Source organism: Hemicordylus capensis, chromosome 4 (genome assembly GCF_027244095.1).
Source record: "Hemicordylus capensis ecotype Gifberg chromosome 4, rHemCap1.1.pri, whole genome shotgun sequence".
Lineage (NCBI taxonomy): Eukaryota > Metazoa > Chordata > Lepidosauria > Squamata > Cordylidae > Hemicordylus > Hemicordylus capensis.
In genome coordinates, this window is record NC_069660.1 from 161,028,687 (window position 1) to 161,052,235 (window position 23,549).

The 23,549-nt window shown below is 45.4% G+C and overlaps 1 protein-coding gene across 8 annotated transcripts in view; it reads left to right on the forward strand.

Annotated features, from left to right (window-relative positions):
* RC3H1 (ring finger and CCCH-type domains 1) overlaps nt 1–23,549 on the forward strand; it is a 114,614-nt gene that overhangs the window by 51,980 nt on the left and 39,085 nt on the right. For all 8 annotated transcript variants that reach the window (XM_053246339.1, XM_053246340.1, XM_053246341.1 and 5 more), the window contains exons 6-9: nt 4,459–4,659; nt 5,476–5,608; nt 18,545–18,663; nt 22,783–22,895. In XM_053246339.1, the coding sequence (XP_053102314.1) occupies nt 4,459–4,659; nt 5,476–5,608; nt 18,545–18,663; nt 22,783–22,895 (566 nt within the window). The remainder of the gene's footprint in view (nt 1–4,458; nt 4,660–5,475; nt 5,609–18,544; nt 18,664–22,782; nt 22,896–23,549) is intronic.

The following is a 23,549-nucleotide window of genomic DNA, read 5'->3' on the forward strand; positions in this document are numbered from 1 at the left end:
CCCAGGAACTTGCTTAACAATAGGAGAATAAGGGCGACACGAATGTCTCTATAAAACAGGCAGTATAGAAGGATATGCTCAATATTTTCGATCTGTTCTGAGCCTCAGGGACATAATCGCTCTGCAAGTAGGATCTTTCTGTAACGGCCCTCTAGCACTGCTAAGGGGAGACCATGGCAGCGAGCCAAAGTGAACGCTTTTCTGTGGCTTGGGACCTCCAAATGATTGAGATATGCTGAAGGAGAGGCAGTATATCTGCTTAATAGTTGCTTTTGCCTGATCGTAGCCCATGTTGAACAGGGACAGTGGGGAGAGGCCCAGGGAAGCTAATTTTGTCTCAGTTGCCTAAGCCCAACTAGATTGATAATCATCATGCAAGTTTAGAGGGGCAAGACCAATTGGGCAAAAGGATAGTCTGCCAATAGGAGAGAGTGGCCATCCATGCCCTAGCCTTAGTCTTGATCTACCTGTCTCCAGGCGTAGGGTGGCATTGGAGACACATCTTGGTACACAGAGCACTGCCCTCAAGAACTTGGATTGTACACGTTCCAGGGTCACAATATTGGGGAAAGGACCCAGTTGAATGCCCTAGAGTAGTTGAGCTAATGACTTGGCTTGAAACAGTTCGAGAGCTGCAGGGAAGTAGTGGCCTCCTCTTGTACACATAAATTGAAGGATGACGGAGAAGCTTCTCTGTGCATTTAGGGCTACATGTTCTCCATGGGCTTTTCTAGAGCCACCAGAATGAAAGCCTACACCTAGGTACTTAAAAAGAACCACTTGTTCGATCTTATGTCCCTCAGTTCTCCAAGAGTGGATCTTGGGCCTTTTAGCAAAAGCCATGATTTTAGTTTTGTGATAATTGATTTCCAGACAATCTTCCTTACAGTGCAGCATCAGGGCCCTCAATGCTGTTCTGAGGCCAATGGGAGTCCTTGAGACGATGGCTGCGTCTTCCGCATATAGTAGGGTGGTTATATGTCTCCCTGTAAGCTTTGGAGGATGAAAATCAGTATTGCTGAGCTGGGTCACCATTGAGTTGATATAGAAATCGAATAGGAGTGGGGCCAATACATTCAAAAATCAACATCATCACAAATGGGAGCTCAAGCAAGCGTACCGTCTGACCACCTGGTGGGGTGTCCCTCAGGTCGATATGTTTGAATTGGAGAAGAACAAAACATTTCCGCAATTCTGTTCCAGAGTGGGCGTTGGGCACACATCTCTGGGGGATGCCTTTCAGCACAACTGGGACAAAGGCCTGCTATATATGTTCCCTCCACTGCCCCTACTCAACAGGGTAGTGGGCAGGTTGATACAAGACAGTACAAAAGCAATTTTAGTAACGCCATGGTGGCCCTGCCAGCTGTGGTTTGCGTCGCTCTTCAGACTGACAGGGAATGCCTATTGCCATCTACCTCTTGATTCCTCAATCTCGATGGGCGCAGTGTCTTCAACTTGTGCTTCTTCGGTGGCGGAGAGTCTTCATCTAAAGACACACAATGCCTCTTGCGTTTCTTATTCCTGGAATCGGAACTCCTAGGCTTCTTAAACACAATCTCTTCTGGATCATCACAACTGAAAAACAGTGGTACATCTGCTAGTAACCTCCAGTCTGGATTACTGCAATGCGCTCTATGTGGGGCTGCCCTTATACGTAGTCCAGAAACTACAGTCTAGAATGCAGCAGCCAGGCTGGTCTCTGTATCATCTAGGAGAGACCATATTACTCCTGTATTGAAGGAGTTACACTGGCTGCCGATATGTTTCCGGGCAAAATACAAGGTGCTGGTCATAACCTATAAAGCCCTAAACATCTTGGGCCCTGGGTATTTAAGAGAACGTCTTCTTCGTCATGAACCCCACCGCCCATTGAGATCATCTGGAGAGGTCCATCTGCATTTGCTACCAGCTCATCTGGCAGCTACTCAGGGACAAGCCTTCTCCATTACTACCCCGAGGCTTTGGAATGCGCTCTCTAGTGAAATAAGAGCCTCCCCATCTCTGATAGCTTTAAAGACACATCTATCCACCCAGGCTTTTAACTGATATTGTTTTGATTGTTTTAATGTTGTTTTTAGAATATTGTTTTTAAAATTTGAAATTTTATTTTTAATTTCTTTCTTTTCTTTTTTTTAAACTGTTGTTTTACTTTTGTTTTTATCTTGTTGTAAGCTGCCCAGAGATGTAACTTTTAGGCAATATAAAAATATGTATGTATGTATAAATAAATAAATAAATAAATAATCCGCCAAGGTTTTTGACTGTGCGTGCACAGACCCTGATTCCAACATCGAAGCTGTCAATGTCAATTTTGGTGCCGAGCCCATAGACATCGATCTCGGTGGACGCAGCGCAACTTTGTACAATGCCACCCTGAGGCGCAATAATTAATTCTTCAAAGTTTGTTTTGAAAACGACCCGTTCAGAGCTTCTGTGGATCAGGTCCTGCTATACCTTACTAACCTGAAGGAATCTGGACTGGTGAACATGTCCTTGCGAGTATACCTTGCTGCTATTTCATCTAAGCACAAGGGTTGGCAGAGCAGGACTGCCTTCTCTCATTGTTGATGCAAGAAGTTTTTGTATGGCATAAATAATCTTTATCCTCCTGTACGTCACCCAGCTGAACAGTGGTGTCTGTCCCTAGTGCTGAGCTCACTAATGGAACCTCCCTTTGAGCTGCTTCATAAAGCGAGTTTGCTGTATTTGACGCTCAAAGCCCTGTTTCTGATCGTCATAACTACTGCCCGTTGTGTAAGTGAACTGGCAGCTTTACAGGCAGATGCACTGTATGCACAATTCTTCTCCAACCAGGTGGTTATGTGTACTGATCCATCTTTCTTACCAAAAGTGGTGACCAACTTCCACTTGAATCAAAACATCGTACTTCCATTGTTCTTTCAGGAACCTGAAACATGACTAGAGAGGGCCTTATGTTCGTTAGATGTCAGGCGGTGCCTTCTCTATTACCTACGTGTATGAAGATGCTGTTTGTGTTGTTTATGGCCAAGAACAAAGGCATGTCTGTTTCAGACAAGAGGTTCTCTCATTGCTTAGTTGAGCTCATATTCTTGGCTTACAAGTTACAGAACCAACAGCCACCAAAGGTGGTGAACGCACACTCCACGAGAGCATATGCGACTTCTGCTGCACCCCATTCTGGTTTCTGTTTCAAGGATTTGTGTGCAGCTGCTACCTGGACTACTCATCTGACTTTCATAAAGCATAATGCCATGGACTTGCGTATGGCTGCAGAAGCTAAGTTTGGAAGAGAGGTAGTGAAGAGAATTCTGGGTGGAACGGCGGCACCCTCCACCAAAGGGGGAGGAGCTGGTTAGTCACAAATTTCTCATGATGACAGTGGATCACTTCCAGATAAACAGGTTGCTTACCTCTAAGTTATGATCTGGAGGTGATCCGTTGTCAGTTATGAGGCCCACCCGTACCTCCCCGCTGCAGTTTTGTAAAGGGTGAAGATAACTTACCTGTTGGACAGTTTATTGAACATGTCTAAGATCGTCTGAGCATCAGACACTCTGCAAGAAACTGAATCAAAATGGCGCCTGGCTGCCAGGAAAAGGAAGGCACTGAGCACGTGCATGGCAGGGAGGGGCACCAGAGAGAAGCTAATTAATCCATCCGGAAGGTCCCTGCGCATAAAGCCACATATTCAGAAAAAATATAATATAACCACTTGAATTTCTCTCATGCAAAAGATTTCGGAGGCCTTTCACACAATGCAGGTGCATTGTGAAGGCAGTTGCAAGTTGCTCATGCTTCATTTCTATTGTTTGAAACATCCCCAAATACATTGCTTTTGCTGCAGGTATTGTGTGGTGATGGTGGTGGCGGCAGCGAAATGACCGCAAGTTTTCTTTTTTCTTTGCCTGCCTGCCTTCTTTCACTGGAGCAGCATTTTGAGATAGTGCCTAAAAGCACTGAGACCTATTGCAGCAGCTAGCTTCTGCTGGCCACCATTTTTTAAAGTCTATAATAAGGTCACTTCCTGACTCATTATAGACTTGGAAAATGGTAACCAATAGGAGCTGGTTCTACAATTGTTCTCAGTTCTTCTAAGCATTGTTTCAAGTTGTTGCTCTGGTGAAACAGTGTTTTTTAAAGTCACATTCCCCGTCCTCCATGCACACACATATCATGGAGGTATTTTTTAATTTATCTCTTGTTTTGTTGTTTTGTCTATTTAACACAAATGTATACTTGTCTCTCTTCTTCAGCTGATCATGGGAAAGGCTTTACCCTCTCCTGTACAGATAGGGAGGATTATTCTCTGGCCATAGTACTTCATTCTCATAAATCATGAGAAGCAAGACTTTTTCCGTCAGGCCCAGGAAAAAAAAAACCTGCGGAAGTGTTGTCTTTGTTGGGTAAAGTTTAAGCACTGGAAATTCTGACCTTCCCTAATCCAGGCAATGAAATTTCTCCCCGTTTAACCAGGTGACTAAACGTGATGAGGATTCCTCCCTGATGCAGCTGAAGGAGGAGTTCCGAACATATGAAGCTCTGAGGAGAGAACATGATTCCCAGATTGTGCAAATTGCTATGGAGGCTGGTTTGCGCATTGCCCCTGATCAGTGGTCCTCATTGCTATATGGAGACCAGTCCCATAAATCCCATATGCAGTCCATTATTGACAAGGTAAAGTATTTTCAGATCATTCCACTTTCTTTAATTTTCCTCCACATTTTTAATAGCTGTAAACGGGTCCACAATTCAAGTGTCCCACTCGGTGTCCCACTCAGCCTTCCTCCTAACCTTATGGCTGGGGAGAGGACAAGCTATTATCCTTACAGTTGCATTGTGTTTCTGAGGTGCTTTGAGCACTTTGCATAACACAACAAGCCTCATTTCTTCTCTCAAGCTTGGAGCAGGAGAGGGGCTACAAGATCATTCGAGTTGTTTTCTGCTTTGGATGCGCTTGGCAATGTTGTACTGTCAATTTGGTGTCAACTCCTGGCGACCATAGAGCCATGTGTTTTTCAGGAGGGGTTTTTTACCATTGCCATCTCCCACGCAGTATGAGGTGATGCCTTTCAGCATCTTCCTATATCACTGCTGTTCGATATAGGTGTTTCCAGTAGTCTGGGAAACTGCTTGCATGGGCCAAAAGTTTCAACTTATAGTGACTATGCTTTTTTAATATGAGTGTATTTGCAAGAACCTTCTTTAAACAGTGTTTTTTTTTAAAGGAAATGCTCTGAATTATACTAATCTACATATTTATGCAATTAACATTTTTAAAGCTGTAAAATGTGATTTATAAATATGAATGGCAAGAAACATGGGGTAAAGGTTGCATTTTATATTAGGAGGGTGGAAATTCATATCAAGACTTAATATCTTGAATGCAATTGAAGCAAGACATTTGAAAATCTGTCTTTTTAGATGTTGTCCTCAGATGGTGACTTCCAGAAGCAGAGGCAGCTCTAATTATTGCATACTTATTTTTTAAAGTTGCAGACCCCAGCCTCTTTTGCACAGAGTGTTCAGGAACTAACCATTGCTCTCCAGCGGACTGGTGATCCAGCCAATCTGAACCGTCTTCGACCCCACCTAGAACTCCTAGCAAATATTGATCCCAGTCCAGGTAACTGTGTCCATATTTTTTGATTAAATGAGAAGCACTCATTTAATAAAATAAATATAATAAAACAAATATATAAAAATTAATTTAAAAATTTAATTTAAAAATGTATTGAGAAACCAATTAAAAAATGATTTATCTTGAGGCATTAAAGTTGTCACAGAATAGATTAGCTAGAACGTATGCTATAACTGGTATTCATCTTTTACATGTTTCCAACACAATTAGATTTAAATATTTTCCAAGGGAATATCTGCAATAACATTTATGGAGTGGAAAAATACAAGATTACTGCCTGGAAAATACAATTTTTAAAAGTTTAAAAATAAATGCACAGTATATTCCTACCTACCTATGTAACCTGCTTTGGGAACTTCTGTTGAAAAGCGGTGTGTGTGTGTGTGTGGCATGTTCATGATAATAACTTGAAATTACCATAGAAGGATAACAGAGACACATTATGGACTTCTCAAGGGAGCACAATGTGTCCAAATTATGATAGTTTTAGCCTGGTCATTTGTGCCTTGAGTGAAAATTCTGGATTGATTTGATCCATTTGTTTGTTTTCCTGGCTGTCCATATTATCCCCAAAAGTCTTCTCCAGCACCAAAGTTCAAAAGCGTCAATACTTTTTCTGTCTTGCTTCTTCAAAGTTCAGCTTTCATTATAGACACACACACACTCATCCCTCTTAGTTCTTTTGTGTACTCAGCATATATATGTACCTACCCACTTTGGTATCCACTTCACATATCTTAGTGCTAGATGAATTCTCTGTTCTCTGCTGCTGGAGGAGGACATCTCCCGTGTGTTCTTCGACGTGTTCTCTGTGCTTTACATGAATGGGTTTTGCGCCTGCGCAGAGACCACATCGGAGCTTCCAAGCTAGAGTTCTAACTTTTTGGCAGTAACCCCGCCCCCACGGTATATAGGCGGCTGCACGGGCTTCCCTCTTCAGTCTTTCTTCGTCCGCGATAGAAGACACATCGTTGAGCACTCCTTGCTAGATTGCGCTGTTAAGTATCTATCCTTGCCAGGTTTTACCCTATATTTTGTTTCATATTCCCCTTCATTAGCGTTTTTATCTCATCCCCGGTAAAACCACACACACCCCACCCTCGAAGTTTCCTTGGATTTTCGCCGTTCCGTTGTGGCCCTCAGGCCCAGTGTGCTACGGTTTCCTTGGTCCTTCACCGGCCTTTGGCCAAGACTACAAACTTTAAGCAGTGTGGTCGCTGCAGATCTAAGATCCCCTCGACCGACGGCCACAAACTTTACCTTTTTTGTTTGGGCGAGGCCCATAAGGTTGGTTCTTGCCCGCACTGTGCAGCCTTTACCAAACAGGCACGCAAGAATTGAGCATCACGTCCCGCACTGTGCAGCCTTTACCAAACAGGCACGCAAGAATCGAGCATCGCGTCTTCGTTCTTGGCTTTGGGAACAAGCCTTCAAGTGTTCAGGCTCGGACAAACCGCCTACTGTGCAGGCCTCTTCGAGCGCTTCTCCTTTGGCCTGGGGCTTACAGCCCGTTTCCTCCTCACCGGGGATCTCGGTGAACACACCAGAGGCCAATGTACCGGTCAATCCCGTGGCTCGGGCTTTGACCTTGATACTGAAGAATTTTGTGGCAGTGTCGATCTCGACAGCGGCACTCATTGAACCATGCTCCGTCCAACCGGCCAAGAAGAAAAAGAGAAAGAAGGCCCGCCATGCTTTGGCGGAGCCCCCTAAGAAAAAGCATAGATCGAGAAGAAACTGGACACATTTGGGAGGTGTTTGTATTCAATTTCATCTTTATTGACCAGAATTACAAACTATCAGGCTTACTACGCCAGATATCAGTCCTTTCTGTGGGACCATGTTGCCCCCTTCCAGGACCATTTGCTTGAGGAACAACAAGGTCCAGCTAAAGTTTTCCTGCGTGAAGCCACGCAGGTCTCAGAACAGGAACTTCATGCAATTCGTCACTTAACAGAAAGCACCTCTAAGGTGATGGCATCCTCAGTCGCTCTTCGCTGCCACGCCTGGGTAAGATCTTCCGGACTGACACCCGACACTAGATCCAGAGTGGAAGATCTTCCCTTTGATGGTTCATCCCTATTTGGAGAAAAGACATAGGAAACTGCCATATACTGAGTCAGACCATTGGTCTATCTAGCTCAGTATTGTCTTCACAGACTGGCAGCGGCTTCTCCAAGGTTGCAAGCAGGAATCTCTCTCAGCCCTATCTTGGAGAAGCCAGGGAGGGAACTTGAAACCTTCTGCTCTTCCCATAGCGGCTTCATCCTCTGAGGGGAATATCTTGCAGTGCTCACACATCAAGTCTCCCATTCAGATACAACCAGGGCAGACCCTGCTTAGCTAAGGGGACAAGTCATGCTTGTTACCACAAGACCAGCTCTCCTCTCCAGACAGATGATACCCTTCAGAAAGTGCAGAAACTTCATAACACGGCCCGCTCTATGGGTCTCCAACAGTCTGGCAGCAACAGCCATACTCCTCTAAACACCAGTACTACCAACCACAAGACAGGTCCTTTTGTTCTACCAGGTATCAACGTTACAGAAAGCGCTCCAACTTCACTGGCTCCAAGCAGCAGCACTCTAAGGGGTCCCAGCCCCATACTAAGAGACAGTGACTTGAAAACTCCTCCCAGATGGGGCACCAGGCTCTCCCCCTTCATCTCCACCTGGGAAATATCACCACTGACTCCTGGGTTCTTACCATCGTGAGAGTTGGCTATGCTATAGAGTTTGCACCCACCTCACCATATAATCCTCCACTCCCCACACCAGCCACCCCGGCTCTTCTCTCAGAAGTCAACTCTCTACTCGCAAGATCTACAATAGAACTGGTTCACAACCCACAATCCCCGGATTTCCATTCTTGATACTCACGGTACCCAAGCCGGATGGCTCCCTCCGTCCCATCCTGGATCTCTGGGAGCTGAACTCCTATGTCACATACCGGAGGTTTCGTATGGTCACCATTCCCACCATCATCTTCCTCCTGCTCAGGAACCAATGGTTCGTCTCAGTAGACCTCAGGGATGCCTACTATCATATCACCATCAGACCTCAGCACCGTCGTTTCCTCCGCTTTCAGATAGCGGACACTACTTACCAGTTCCACACCCTCCCCTTCAGGCTGGCATCCGCTCCGCGGGTGTTCACCAAATGCATGGCTCCAGTGGTGGCGGCCCTGCAGCAACAAGACATTCAAATTTTTCCATACCTCAGCGACTGGCACGTGGTAGCCGACAACCCACAATCCCAACTGAAGGATCTCCACACCGTCATCGACCTCCTTTCCAACCTGGGGCTTCAGGTGAATTACAAGAAGTCGAAACTCAGCCCTTCCAGAACCATAGAATTTTTAGGGATCATCTTCGACTCCATTCAGTCAAAGATTTTCCTGCCTCAGCGCAGGATCCAGGCTATCCTGGATCTTTCATCCCACCTCCTCTACCACGCATGTCAGTCTGCATGTACAGTCCAGCGCCTGCTGGGCCACATGGCCTCCACCACCTATGTCCTCCCTCACCTCGTCTGCGTGCCAGGACTCTTCAAAACTGGTTCCTCTCCGTATTCTCCTCACACGAAGATTCCCTCACCCACACTCTTACGATTCCGCCTCAAGTCCTACGTTCCCTCCTGTGGTGGACGGACCTTGCCAACTTCACCGTCGGCTCCCCCTTCCAGTCTCCGCGTCATACCCTTCTACTCACGACGGATGCATCCATGGAAGGCTGGGGTGCCCACGCCAACAACCACAACATCTACAGCACCTGGTCCCCAGCCGAAGCCGCTCATCATATCAACTGCCTCGAACTTCTGGCCATCTTCAAGGCTCTAAGAACCTTTCTCTCTCTGATACGAGACTCACACGTTCTGGTCCAAACGGACAATACTACTGCCAAGGCCTACCTGAACAGGCAAGGTGGCACCTCCTCCAGTCCCTCCTATTCCTAGCCATGGAAATGTGGTTCTAGTGCATTCGCCACGGCATCACCCCACTGGCGGTCCATATTCAGGGCCAGGACAATGTCACGGTGAACAGGTTGAGCAGGACTCATTCAGCGTCCCACAAATGGCAGCTACATCCCCCCCATGCTGCACTCCCTCTTCCGCCACTGGTTCCTCCCAGAAATAGACCTCTTCTCATCAGAGACGAATGCGCAATGTCACCTGTATTGCTCCAGGTCCGGGATCGGGCCCAACTCCCTCAGGGACACTTTTGCTATGAACTGCGCGGGACTTCTGGTCTACGCCTTTCCCCCGATTCCTCTACTTCCTCGAGTGCTTCAGAAAATCTCCCAGGACTGACCGCACTGCATACTCATTGCCCCGTGGTGGCCCAGGAGGCCCTGGTTTTCCCGCCTCCTCCGCCTCTCCAATCATCAATACCTCCGCCTGCCACACAACCGTCACCTCCTCTCCCTGCATAACGGTCGCCTCCTCCATACAGACCTACAACGTCTCCATCTCACGGCTTGGCACATAGTCCCAACCTGCCTGTAGACCTACAGAGAATAGTTAATGCTTCACGTAAACCTACTACCCTCGTCTCCTATTCCCATAAATGGACACATTTTCAGAACTTTCTAGAAAACAGGAGCATTCCCTTACACTTTGTCTCTGTAGAACATGTTTGTTCATATTTATGGTCCCTCAAGGAGGCTGGACTGAAGAAGCCTTCCTTGCGAGTTCATCTCGCAGCCATAGTGGCTAACTCTCCACCGTCTATGCCGTCGTGGTTCCAGCACCCCACAGTCAAGCGTTTTCTGAAAGGCCTCACCCACCTTTATCCGGACCTGCCAGTCATGGCACCTGCATGGGACCTGACCTTGGTGCTCTCCTCTCTCATGCATCCTCCCTTTGAACCCATGGCCATGATTTCTCTGGACCTCCTTTCCTGTAAAGTGGCCTTCCTTACGGCTATCACTTCCGCCAGGCGGATCAGTGAACTCAGAGCACTGAGAGTTGACTCTCCTTACCTGGTTTTCCATAGAGAGAAGGTCATCCTCAGACCAGATATTGCCTTCCTCCCGAAGGTAGTTACTTCCTTTCATCGCTCCCAACTGACCTCCTTACCTGCATTCTACTCTTAACCATCGTCTGAGGCCAAACAATGTCTCCACACCCTCGACATTGATAGAGCACTCGCCTTCTACGTAGACCGAACCTCTGCTCTCCGCATCTCTACCTCTCTCTTCGTGCTTCACTCTGGACCCAACAGAGGCAAGCAGGCCTCTGCACAGACCATATCCAGATGGGTGGTTCGCTGCATCACTTTAGCATACCAGCTCTCCAAGAAGCCTCTCCCACCCTCCATCAAAGCACACTCAACAAGGGCAGTCGTGGCTTCCACTGCCTTTGACAGGTCCATTCCTTTGGACGTCATCTGCCAGGCGGCTATGTGAGTGTCAAAACACTCATTTGTGCAGCACTACGCCCTGGATGTCTAAGCCAGAAAAGCCATGGCATTTGGCAGGGTGGTGTTACAGTCCATCTTCGCCTGATCTCTCCTCCAGGTGAGCATGGCACGGGTGCACCTTGCTATGTGCCCATTCGTGTAAAGCACAGAGACCACGTTGAAGAACGACAGGTTGCTTACCTGTAATTTGGGTTCTTCTAGTGGTCATCTGTGCTCTTACACGCCCTCCCATCCTCCCCTCTTTTAATGTTTTTTCTGCTAGTCTTTCAGATTGGCGGACTCAAAAGACTGAAGAGGGAAGCCCGCGCAGCTGTCTATATACCATGGGGGCGGGGTTACCACCAAAAAGTTAGAACTCTAGCTTGGAAGCTCCGATGTGGTCTCTGCGCAGGCGCAAAGCCCATTCATGTAAGAGCACAGATGACCACTAGAAGAACCCAAGTTACAGGTAAGCAACCTGTCGTTATTCTTCCCACATGCTTCAGAGGATAGGACTTAAGTTATTTAGTCTGAGGCTTTATAAGCCCAGGAAGGGTAACCCCTCCCAGTTCTTGCAATCCTGTGTTCTTGTTCCAGAGCCAGCCTATTGTTTACCAGCCAAGCCTTCCCTGAATTCCTTCTTTACTGCTTCATGTTTTAAAACATCTATTTCTTCTAGGCTTCCTAGCCTGAGCTTTCCTTCTTCATTCTCTTTTCTCCTACAAAAAACAAAAACACCTCTCTCCTTCCATTTATCCCCCTTCTGTCTTCCCCTCTTTGCTTCCTCCTTTGTTATGGAGTAATCCTCTAGCGATTGAGGCACATTCTGGTGCCTAAAGGAACAAAGAGGAATCCGTTCTTTCCTCCATTGGGATGGAGCACAGTCAATCGATCCCAGACCGGAGGCCCCTTGACAACCTGCTGGTGCCGCTGGAAAGCGGAGGGGAAGGAGAAGGTCCTGATCTCATGGATGTTCCTTCAGAGGTGAAGAAAAGTAAGCGCACCACCACCACCCTGACATTGGGAATGTCTGGTTTGCCAGTGGTTTCTGTTACCTCACCAAGGTAGCCTCCAGACGACACGGAGGAACCAGGGCGTTCAGCAGCTTTTCCCAAACTGCCTCACAAGCACCTGAAAAGGCCCCAGACCCCTTCTCTAACCGGGGCTAATCAACCACCACCTGGGCCTGCGGAGCCCATTAATGATCCACCGCAGAGGCCAGCAGCACCACTGGAGGGGTGAGGTGAGCTCTCCACCACTGGAGCCAGTGAGACCAGGGCCTTCTTGCCCTCCGCACCCTACCCTTCCTATCCATCTCCTTCTTCCAACTCCCAGTCCAGCCTTATCTGTTGATATGCCGGCTATCTGGCAACTGTGGTTCCAAAACATGGTTGATAAGTTGCTGCAACGGCACAACTGCACAAAGTCTGACAAAAAGGGGGATAGAAATAGAGATTCTTCATCTTCCTCCTCATCAGAATCTTCGCCTAAGAAGTCAAAGAAAAGGCATTAGGGGCTGGCCTGGTTCGGTTTGAGGCCAGACCAGCCTCGAACCGAACCGGGCCAGTTTGGTCCGGCCCCCCATCGAACCCCAGTCCGGTCCAATTCCAGACCAGTCCATGAATTTTTTTTTTTTAATTAAGTTATTGTAAACTACCTTTAGCCCCTTCGGGGGGCTTGCTGAGGCCCCGCGTGGGGTCCGTGTGGGGTCCCTCTCCCCCCGCCGGCCGTCCTTATCACCACCGCGGCCCGGGAATTATTACCGCCATGGCCTCACAGAGGGCATTGGCGCATGCGCGGTGGCCGCTAAAATGGTGGCCATGCCCTCATATGGAGGCCCGAAAGGGCCGAAAATGATGAATTCCCGGGCCGCGGTGGTGATAAGGACGGCAGGCAGGGGGAGAGGGAACCCGCGCGGACCCCCCACGCGGCCTCAGCAAGCCCCCCAAAGGGGCTAAAGGTAGTTTACAATAACTTAATTTTAAAAAAAAAATTGCGGAGCCGGTTCCCGTCCGATGGAATCGGGGGGGTGGTTCGGTTTGACCCGAACCCCCGGACCGAACCACCGGACCGCCAGAATGGTCCGCAAATCCCTAAAAGGCATAGGTGTAAAAAGGCTCTAAAGTCAAAAAGGTTCAAAAATCTAGAAAACATTATAAGTTTCAGAGGGATCAGGGCTCCCCATCCCATTCTTCTGCTGTTTTGGATTATGATTCACCTGACCTCCACCTTTGGGGACCCGGTCTCACCCCATCCAACTCAGGGCCCACTGATAATGTTGAGAGCCCCATGGAAGTCCCCAACAACCCTGACTTAGATGCTAATTCAAAAGAGAAGGGTGATTGGTCTGATGACCAGAATTTCAAATATTCTGCTAGTTCTAAGAGACTGTGTATCCCTGAGGACCTTTTACATCTTTCCCATAAGGCATTAAACACCCTAGGCCTGCAACAACAATCACAAGTTGTTGACAACCTACTCCCCCCCTGGGAAAATCTTAGTTTTTCCAGCTCCAAAACTTAAAGAGTTGTTTTTCCTATTCCTAGACTGCTTTGCAGAGACAGTTTGCCAAGAATGGCAAGCACCAACAGCACACAGGATACCAATCCAGCTGGTCAATAAGCTGTATGATCTCACACAAACACCATCTAGAATGTTTCTGTTACCACCCAGAGATGCTCCACTAGTGGCTTTACTATCTGGAGCCATTCTGCCCAGTGATGGTGATAGCTCTCTCAGGATCCAGAATGAGAAAAAGATTGACTCCAACATAAAGAAAAAGCCTGTTTTCCCAAACTTTTAACTGAAATCTTAAATTTTTAAATATATTTTTATCTACTGAGATTTTTATTTTTTGTGAATTTTTACTGTTTATACTGTTTTACATTTGCTATCTTTTAACTGTGTACATTGCCTAGAGGTGTCTATATCAGGTGGTATAGAAATATGATAAATAAATGGGCACGAGGTCTCCTCTCTTGCTATCTGTGCATCCTCAGCAGCATTCATTATGACAAGGACTTTGCTGCTCTGGGTAGATGAACTGTCACAGTTCCCTCCTGAAGATACAGCTAGACAACACCAAACACTGTTAAAAATTCAAAAAGCACGGGCATTTATTGCAGATGCCATGTTGGATTCAATAAGATTCACATCCCGCTCAACAACTTCAAGTGGTGGTGGCCAGGCATTCGTTATGGCTCAAACGCTGGCAGGTAGACGTAAGGTAACAACCTGGCAGCTGTATCTTACATGTCCACAAAACATTTCGGTGATGAGGTCCTCCAAGAGGTATTTGTGGAGACTAAATTTAAAAAGGTGCTCCCTTCAGCCCCACATAAGGAAGACAGGAGGCCTCCTTATTGGACTTTCTTCCCTTTCGCACTCCTTTCAGACCTCGAGACAGGGACAATCAACTACAACATTCCTATTGGAACAAGCAATGAAACAAGTGAAAGGATTGGAAAGGCCTACGTGGAGGCCCCACTGATGATACATCTCCATCTACAGAAGATACTGATCTTTGCTTGCCTGGACAACCTCATCAAATCATCATCCTTGGAGGCGGGTTGGCTGAGTGTGCAGATTACGCTACAAACACTGTCCAACCACAAACTCCTTGTGTACAAGACAGAGCCATCTCATGCCATCCACAAGCCTCCATCACCTAGGAGTGAGCATAGACACATCGAGGGACCTTCTTATCTTATCACCAGAGTGCATTCTAAAGATCACATCTCTGATAGAATAAATCTCAGCATCACAGAAGGTGCTGATAATGTTATTGGCCAAACTACTAGGACTCATGGTGGTCTCTATGGAAGCAGTACCTTAGGCACGATTCATCTCTGTGCATTATATTGGTTCCTCCCACCCTTCAAGGCTCAAATTGCTCAACATCTCACAACAAGAGTGAAGCTGCTGCCACAAGTACTACATTCTCTGTTCAGGTAGACTCACCTGTCACGTCTAGATCAAGGCAAGTCTTTCCTGGATCCCCTGAACATCATCGTGACTACAGATGCCAGCCTATTAGGCTGGTGGGCGCACTGCCTCTACCATACTGCTCAAGGGAAGTGGAGTCCACTAGAATGTAGATACAGTATAAGTTGGCTGGAGCTCACAGCCATCCGGCTAGCCCTAAGAGCCTTTCAGTTGCTACTGCAACACTCTCTCAGCTTAGCCTACCTCACAGGGTTGTTGTGAGGAGAAACTTAGAACACTGCTCTGGGCTCCTTGGAGGAAGAGCGGGATATAAAATGTAAAAATAAATAAATAAATATGCTTGTCCGCACAGACAACGTAATAACAAAAACTCACGTGAATCGCCAAGGGGGCTCCAGGTCGAAATCCCTACACCAGAAGGCGACCCTTCTACTTAATTGGACAGAGTCCTACCTGTTATCACTAATCGCACATCATATCAGTAGGTCTCTAAAACACTCAGGAGGACTGGCTCAGCCGGACAGAAGTTCACTTGGCAGAATGGAGCCTGCGTTCAGTTGTGTTCTGGCTCCTGAAACAAGCCCTAGGCCATCCCTGAGTGGATCTCCTTGCCTCACCAGCCAACACGAAGCTCAAGTGCTTCTTCACCCATTTTCCATGCATAGGCATGGAGGACATAGATGTCCTCTCAGCCCAGTATGGCCAGAAGTACTGTTTTATGCCTTTCCACCAGTTCTGGTTCACAACAGGCTGTTACTCTGGATTCGGCTGCTCAGGCTCAGGCAACTCTCATGGCACCACATTGGCCACACTGCCCCTGGTTTGCTGACATTCTACACCTGGCAGTAGAGGGACCTTGGTTCTTTCCAGTAACCCCGGACCATCTTCAACGGAGCCTGTTCTTCAACACGACCTGGCATAGTTCAAGCTTGCCACATGGCGACTGAGCGGGGCATATTAAGTCACTGTGGTTATGTGCCTAAAGCTTTGGACACCATTTTTGCTTCCAGGAGGGATTCCACGTACCAGATCTATCAGTGTACGTGGTGAATGTTCCTACGCTGGTGTCGTAGGCACAGCTTCCCTTCAGATCATTGTGGCCTCCCTGAGTTGCTACTTTCCCTACAGTACCGTCTGGATCAGGGACTTTGAGCCAACATGTTAAAACGACAGGCAGAGGCCCTGGTGCCTCTACTTTCTGCATCCAACAAGAAGTCCTTGACTTCTCACCCCCACCTCAAATGCTTCTTAAGAGGGGCCACGCCCAAGGCACCACCAGCGGTACACAGGTTCACTTTGTAGGATCTACACAAAGTACTCCAGGTTCTACATGCACCAACTTTCAAGCCCCTTCATTCATACCACTATGGCTCTTGTCCTTCATGCTGGCCTTCCTGGTGGCCATCACCTCCACTAGGCGCATTCCAGAACTCAGAGCCTTGTTGGTGAACCTGAATGTCTGCATCGTCTCCTCAGACTCTGTGCACCTAATACCCAGTCTGTTCTTTCTTCTCAAGGTTCCATCAGTCTTCCATCATTCCCAATTTGTCATTCTTCCATCCTTCTGTCCACGTCCTGCCAATGCCTTGGAAAAGCAGTGACATAAATTAGACATCCAGCACTGCCTCAAAGTGTACAACCTCATTCAGATCTATGAAGGCATTGTTCGTTTCCTTCCTCCAAGTCACCATGGGCCAGAAGGCCTCCGCCCCTACCATTGCTAGATGGATTAAAGTGTGCATAGCATTACCTTATGAAGTGCAGAATCTGTGCCTCTTCTCAAAATCATGGCACACTCAACAAGGTCTGTTGCTACTTCTGCCACCTTTCCCACTGATGCCCCCCTTGGGAAAATCTGCAAGACGGCTACACGGAAGTCAGCCTTTACTATACATGATAAGTTCGATCTGCATCACTTCTCTCAGGCAGCTTTTGGCAAACAAGTGCTCCAACAAGTTCTTCTGCCCCAATAGATATTGACGCTCTCACCTGGGTTTACTAGCTGTGGCATGTCCCATGGGAGATATCCTTCTCCAGTAGCAGAGAAAGGAACATTGGCCATTCACCATGAAGGCTGCTTCTTACTGCTGGATTGGAGGACATCTAGACCCACCCATGCAGGTGTCTGCATGTATTGATTCTGCGTTACTCCCTCTGTTATTCTTTATTCCATCTTTCTCTGTACATACGATTGGCAGATCAGAACTGGGAGGGGTTCCCCTTCCTGGGCTTATAAAGCTTCAAACTAATTAATTTAAGTCCTGCCTTCTGGAACACGTGGGAAGGATAATCCACGGGAGATGTCCTCCAATCCAGCAGCAAGAAGAAACCTTCATGGTGGGTAGTCAATGCTCATATATCTCTGATTTAATTCAGAAATGATCCCAATTTCTTCTCCTCAAAATTGGGAAGAAAAGAGATCATTTTCTGAGCCAATCCAAGGCTTAGAAAATTACTCTTCCCTGTCTGCTAGTCCCCACCCTCCCAAAATTAGAGACGGAGAGTTGGTCTTGCGGCAGAAGCATGAATTGTCTCTTCTGCTAAGCAGGATTTGCTTGGTTTGCATTTGGAGGGGTTACTACATGTGACCACTGTTTGCTCTAAGATATTTCCCTTAGGAGATGGGGTTACAGCTCAGTGGTAGAGCATCTGCTTGCATGCAGAAGGTCCCATATTCAATCCCTGGCATCTCCAGGTAGGACTAAGAAATGCTCCTGGGCCCTTGCGGTGGCCTGCTGGCTGGGCAACAGCTTACTCTTCGCTCTCTCCCTCCTGCCTCTCCAAAGAAGAAGGTTAGAAGGCAGCACCCCATCTTCACTTTTTGTCCCAGGGCCCATTCCAACTTTGCTATACCCCTGGGTAATCAGGAGGGTTCTTTGTTGTGTTTAGAAATGTTCTCATGGGGCTGTTTGCATCCTAGTTTTCTTAGGCTTTTCTACTGCCTTCAAAGCATATCAGCTCAGGTTTTAGTGTGTTTTTTAAAAAATTGCGTGGAAGAGTCCAGAGGGAAGGTGATGCTTGCTAAATACTGCCCAACTGTTCCGTAGATGGAAGTGCTTGTGTCTCAGCCTCTTTGTCTAGCATTGATGATGTGGAGGCCTAGTTACTCTTGTGTGTACCATATTGCAGTGGAGAATAAGTACATAATAATGGGACTGTTCTCTCACTGACATTTTCCTTAGAGGAAGAACTTCATGCCAGATCCTCATTTTGAATCTTTTCAGCCCCAGCTGTTTTCCTTGGTTGCTCCACTCCTCTCCTTTCCTCAGGTCTCTCACTATCAATCTGTTTTTCTGGGATGCCTCTCGATAAGTGTTCAAGTACTCTTGAGCATTCCATTTTGGATCTGCAAAAAACATCTGCTGCTCCTGTTTAAATCTGAAAAAATTATACTTTTCAGAGTTGGTTCTTTAGTCTTGTATACAACTTTATTCATTTTGCAAAACTGACTTTTTAATTTTGCACATTTTAAAAAATGTCTATACTTATAATTCTGACTGATATGAGTCAAATCCTTTGTTAGGATTTGTTGTTTACAAGATAGGAATTCAACTTTTCTGTTTCTTGTAAATGTTGTAGATGCCCCACCACCTACATGGGAACAGCTTGAGAATGGATTGGTTGCTGTGCGGACTGTGGTACATGGCCTGGTTGATTACATCCAGAATCACAGCAAGAAAGGAGCAGATCAGCAGCAGGTATAATCTAGTGCAAGGTTTCTGTCAGTGGAACAGCATGCTTTGTCATAGTTGGCTTTCTCAGGTTAAAAAACCCCCACAGAAATCAGCTTGATCCTCCCTAGGATAAGATGAAACTGTGCTGAAATAGCTGTGAAAACTCGCTTTTCTTTTGGGGACCATTTGGAACAATGGAAGAAGGTAGTGAAGATCCTCAAAACAAGGATTCCAAGGAAGCAAAATTGTTTATAAAGAATGGAAAATTGGCCTCTTCCTTCTTCCACCCCAGCAAAATTAGTAGCAAAATAGGAAAGCACTGTACACTGAGGTTGTGTACAGACTTGAAGGCAGTATGATAGAGCCATTTTTGTCTATGGCAGATGTGTTAGTTTTTTCTATCCTATTTCGGTATTTGAGAAAAATGGTTTGCAGATTTTTAAACCATTGTCAAAGATCATAACAGGATGTGAAAAATAAATGTTACTGGAGAGAATGATGATACTGCCTTTAAGTATCTGAATACTGCCTTTAAGTATCTGAAGAGTTGTCATCTGGCAGCAGGAACAGAAAAAGGACTGACTCGGAATGGTTAGGCTTCAGACATGCTTATGGAGAGTCATTATCCTTTACTGGTTAAAAATTTATTTTTTGCAGGAGCGTCTGGTTGCTTTCATAAAACAGAACTCCTTTAAATTTAGATGGCATACTGAGGCCATTGACAAGCTGGCCCGCTTTGGATACTCCTTAGAGGCCATACAGGAGCTTGGTTACGACAGAACTTGTATCCAAATTATTCAATGCCTAATTCCTGAATATAGACGAGCCATGATACTGGCCAGGTTAGATGTTCTTCCGTCTGCAATTCGGTTTGGCAGATATGCAGGAATTCCTTTGGCGAATCATGTATGTCCTTGTGATAAGGGCTGTGTTGAAACAAATAGCACATGCCTTTTTACATTGTAGTTTTTATGATGAAGCCAGAGGAAAGCTTTCTCCCCTCCTGATAAATTTTAATGGAAGAGCAGATGATGTCTTATTGAGGTTTTTATTTTCTTTATGTGATGAAGATAAAATTAGAACTGTGGCTAAATACTGTTATATTCTTTGCAAAACACATGCTAATGTTTAGTTTATGTTTGTAATGTCTGTATTTGTAAAACTGATGGTCAAGGACCGAATAAATATTATGTATGTATGTACAAATACTGCTTTTAAGTATCTGAAGAGCTGTCATCTGGCAGCAGGAACAAAAAAAGGACTGACTGAAAAAATATGAAACACATTAAAATGAAGTATTGTGGAAAATGTATCTGTCAAGGTGGGAGAATCTACAACAAATACGGAACTGGATTTGGCATGCTGTTGTTTCAAAACCAGTTTTCGGTATCATTAAAAGATTTTTTAAAAAAATATTTCAGAGGTATTTGCATGGTCATAGGGTATAGCTAATTTATCAACCAGGAACTAGTTCCAAAGAATCACACTAGTTCCACATGTAAACCGTGGACCTTATGAGCACTGCTAAATGGGAGAGGGTGCTTAGGAACAGTCATGTCATATCAACTTCCTGAGTCATTTTGAAATTCATTTTGAAATTTCTGAGAGGCATTTCATGAAATCCTGAGAGGCATTTCAAATGTATTTGTATATAACTGGGGGGTCTGCTGCTCAAAGAAGGAAGGTCCTGCTAATCGAAGTATTTGGTCATGGCTAAGGTAGTTCCCTTGATTTTAATCAAGGCCAATCAATCATGTGCAATCACATTGAGATGGGGGAAGAGTGGTGGATTTTATACAGATTTTGTAGCATGTGTCACAGGTTATACATTCCTATTAACCATCCTTTTATGTTATTTAAGAGGAAAAGGGGAGAACTGCAAGTTTGGAGTTTTTCGTAAATCTTCTGTGCAGCCAAGATAACCACAACTGCATTCTCTTCCAAAAATCCATTGTTTTTAACTTCTGGGATTATTATGTAGAAGTATTATTTTTATATGCATAATAGTATGGAGTCTCCCAGGACTCCATACTGTCTCCATTGTTTTTTAATATCTACTTGAAACTGCTGGGAGAGATCATCAGAAGATTTGCTGCAGGTTGTTGTCAGTATGCTGATGACACCAAAATCTATTTCTCCATGTCAACATCAGGAGAAGGCATAACCTCTCTAAATGCTTGCCTGGAGGCAGTGATAGGCTGGATGAGGGATAAAAAAACTGAGACTGAATCTGAATAAGATGGTGGTAGTTATTGTGCAAGGTCGGAACTCAAGGGATAATTTTGAACTGCCAGTTCTGGATGGGGTCACGCTTACCCAGAAGGAACAGGTATGCAGTCTGGGAGTGCTTTTGGATCCAAACCTTTCCCTGGTGTCTCAGGTTGAGGTGGTGGCCAGAGATGCTTTCTCTCAGCTTCAGTTGATATGCCAGCTGCGTCCTGTTTCTTGAGATTAACCAGGTTAGAACAGTAGTACATATGCTGGTAACCTCCAAACTTGACTACTGCAATGCACTCTATGTGGGGCTGCCTTTGTGCATTGTCCGGAAATTGCAGTTGGTACAGAATGCGGAAGCCAGGTTGGTCTCTCGGTCATCTCAAAGAGACCATATTACTCATGTATTAAAAGAACTACACTGGCTACCAATAACTTTACGGGCAAAATACAAAATACAGGTGAAACTCGGAAAATTAGAATATCGTGCAAAAGTCCATTAATTTCAGTAATGCAAATTAAAAGGTGAAACTGATATATGAGGCAGACGCATTACATGCAAAGCGAGATAAGTCAAGCCTTAATTTGTTATAACTGTGATGATCATGGCGTACAGCTCATGAAAACCCCAAATCCACAATCTCAGAAAATTAGAATATTACATGGAACCAAGAAGACAAGGATTGAAGAATAGAACAATATCGGACCTCTGAAAAGTATAAGCATGCATATGTATTCAGTACTTGGTTTGGGCCCCTTTTGCAGCAATTACTGCCTCAATGCGGCGTGGCATGGATGCTATCAGCCTGTGGCACTGATGAGGTATTATGGAAGACCAGGATGCTTCATTAGCGGCCTTCAGCAATTCTGCATTGTTTGGTCTCATGTCTCTCATCCTTCTCTTGGCAATGCCCCATAGATTCTCTATGGGGTCAGGTCAGGCGAGTTTGCTGGCCAATCAAGCACAGTACACTGTATACTTTTCAGAGGTCCGATATTGTTCTATTCTTCAATCCTTGTCTTCTTGGTTCCATGTAATATTCTAATTTTCTGAGATTGTGGATTTGGGGTTTTCATGAGCTGCACGCCATGATCATCACAATTATAACAAATTAAGGCTTGACTTCTCTCGCTTTGCATGTAATGTGTCTGTCTCATATATCAGTTTCACCTTTTAATTTGCATTAGTGAAATTAATGGACTTTTGCGCGATATTCTAATTTTCCGAGTTTCACCTGTATTGGATCTGGATCACAATCTATTGCAGCCATAAGAATGGGTTCTGCGCCTGCGCGGGACGATTCGGGCAGAATCTACTAGCTCCTTGAAGCACTTAGCCCCGCCCCTTGCATGTGGTGCATTTCCTTAGTTTGGGTGGGCTAGCATTTTCTCCTCAGTTCCTGGAGTTCATTGGTTATAGGTGAGCAACCTGTTTTTATAACCTATAAAGGCCTAAACAGCTTAGGCTCTGGGTATTTAAGAGAATGCCTTATTCACTATGAGCCCCATCACCCTTTGAGATCATCCAGAGAAGCTCATCTTCAGTTGCCACCGGCTCATCTGGTGGCTACGTAAGGATGGGGCCTCTCTTGCTGCCCCAATAGGATATTCTCCCTGCTGAAGTAAAAGTCTCCCCATCTCTGACAACTTTTTAAAGGTCTTTAAAGACACATTTATTCACCCAAGCTTTTTAACTAGACTTGTGGTTTTAAATTGTTTTAAGGTTTTAATTTCATTTTAATTTGTTGTATTTTGCTATAAACCGCCCAAAGATCTCTCGTTCAGAAAAACTTCCTATCCTTTCTTTTAAAATTATTTTTATTCTGGATTCATTTTGGAGCATTATTTTCACAATAGTCTTTAACTTTGGATACAACACTTTGTTAATATTTGATGTCAATTTTGTTATTTTATCACTTCTTAATTCAGCCTCCTCAGCACAGCAAATACAAGACATATATGTGCCGTGACATGAAACAAAGAGGAGGGTGCCCCCGTGGGGCCAGCTGTACCTTTGCACATTCGCAAGAAGAACTGGAAAAGTAAGACCCCATGTTATATTCTATTTCTACAGATGTCAGAATGCTCAGAAGTCACAGGTAGCCATGTTGAATGAAGTAGAAGGAAAGAAAGAAACAGTAGAGTAACTAAGTTTTCCTAAAATAATGAGCAAGTGTTTGAGTTTTCCAGAATTCTTCAAGCAAAATGTTAAGCAAAAAAAGGAACATGAGGATGGGGGAAGAAAGCTGGCACTATTGGAAAGGTCCAGAAGTCTGCAGTTCATAAAACAGTCTTCAGATGGAGCACAAGGTGTTGTATGGACTAAGGCCATAATCTTACACACGTTCACTAGGGAGTAAGTCCCATTGACCATAGTAGGACTTACATGGAAGTATGTTTCAATGGGCTTGCTCCCTGTTTTATGAGCTGCAGATTGTTTTTTGGGGTGCAACTTGGACATATGTATGTTTAGGACTGTGCTTTAACTTTGATTGTGCTGTATTAGGTTCAAAATGGTTTTCTAGTTGGCACCCAAAGAAATAACAATAATCGGAATGTTATGGTTTTGCAAGGAGAATCTAGTTTTTGCTTTGCTGGTTTAGAACTCTTTAAGCTTTTTAAAAAAGTAACTTCTATGCCCTTCTTTATCTTGTCCATCAGCTTTTCTGTTTGAATGGTTTGGAAGACTCTGAGCA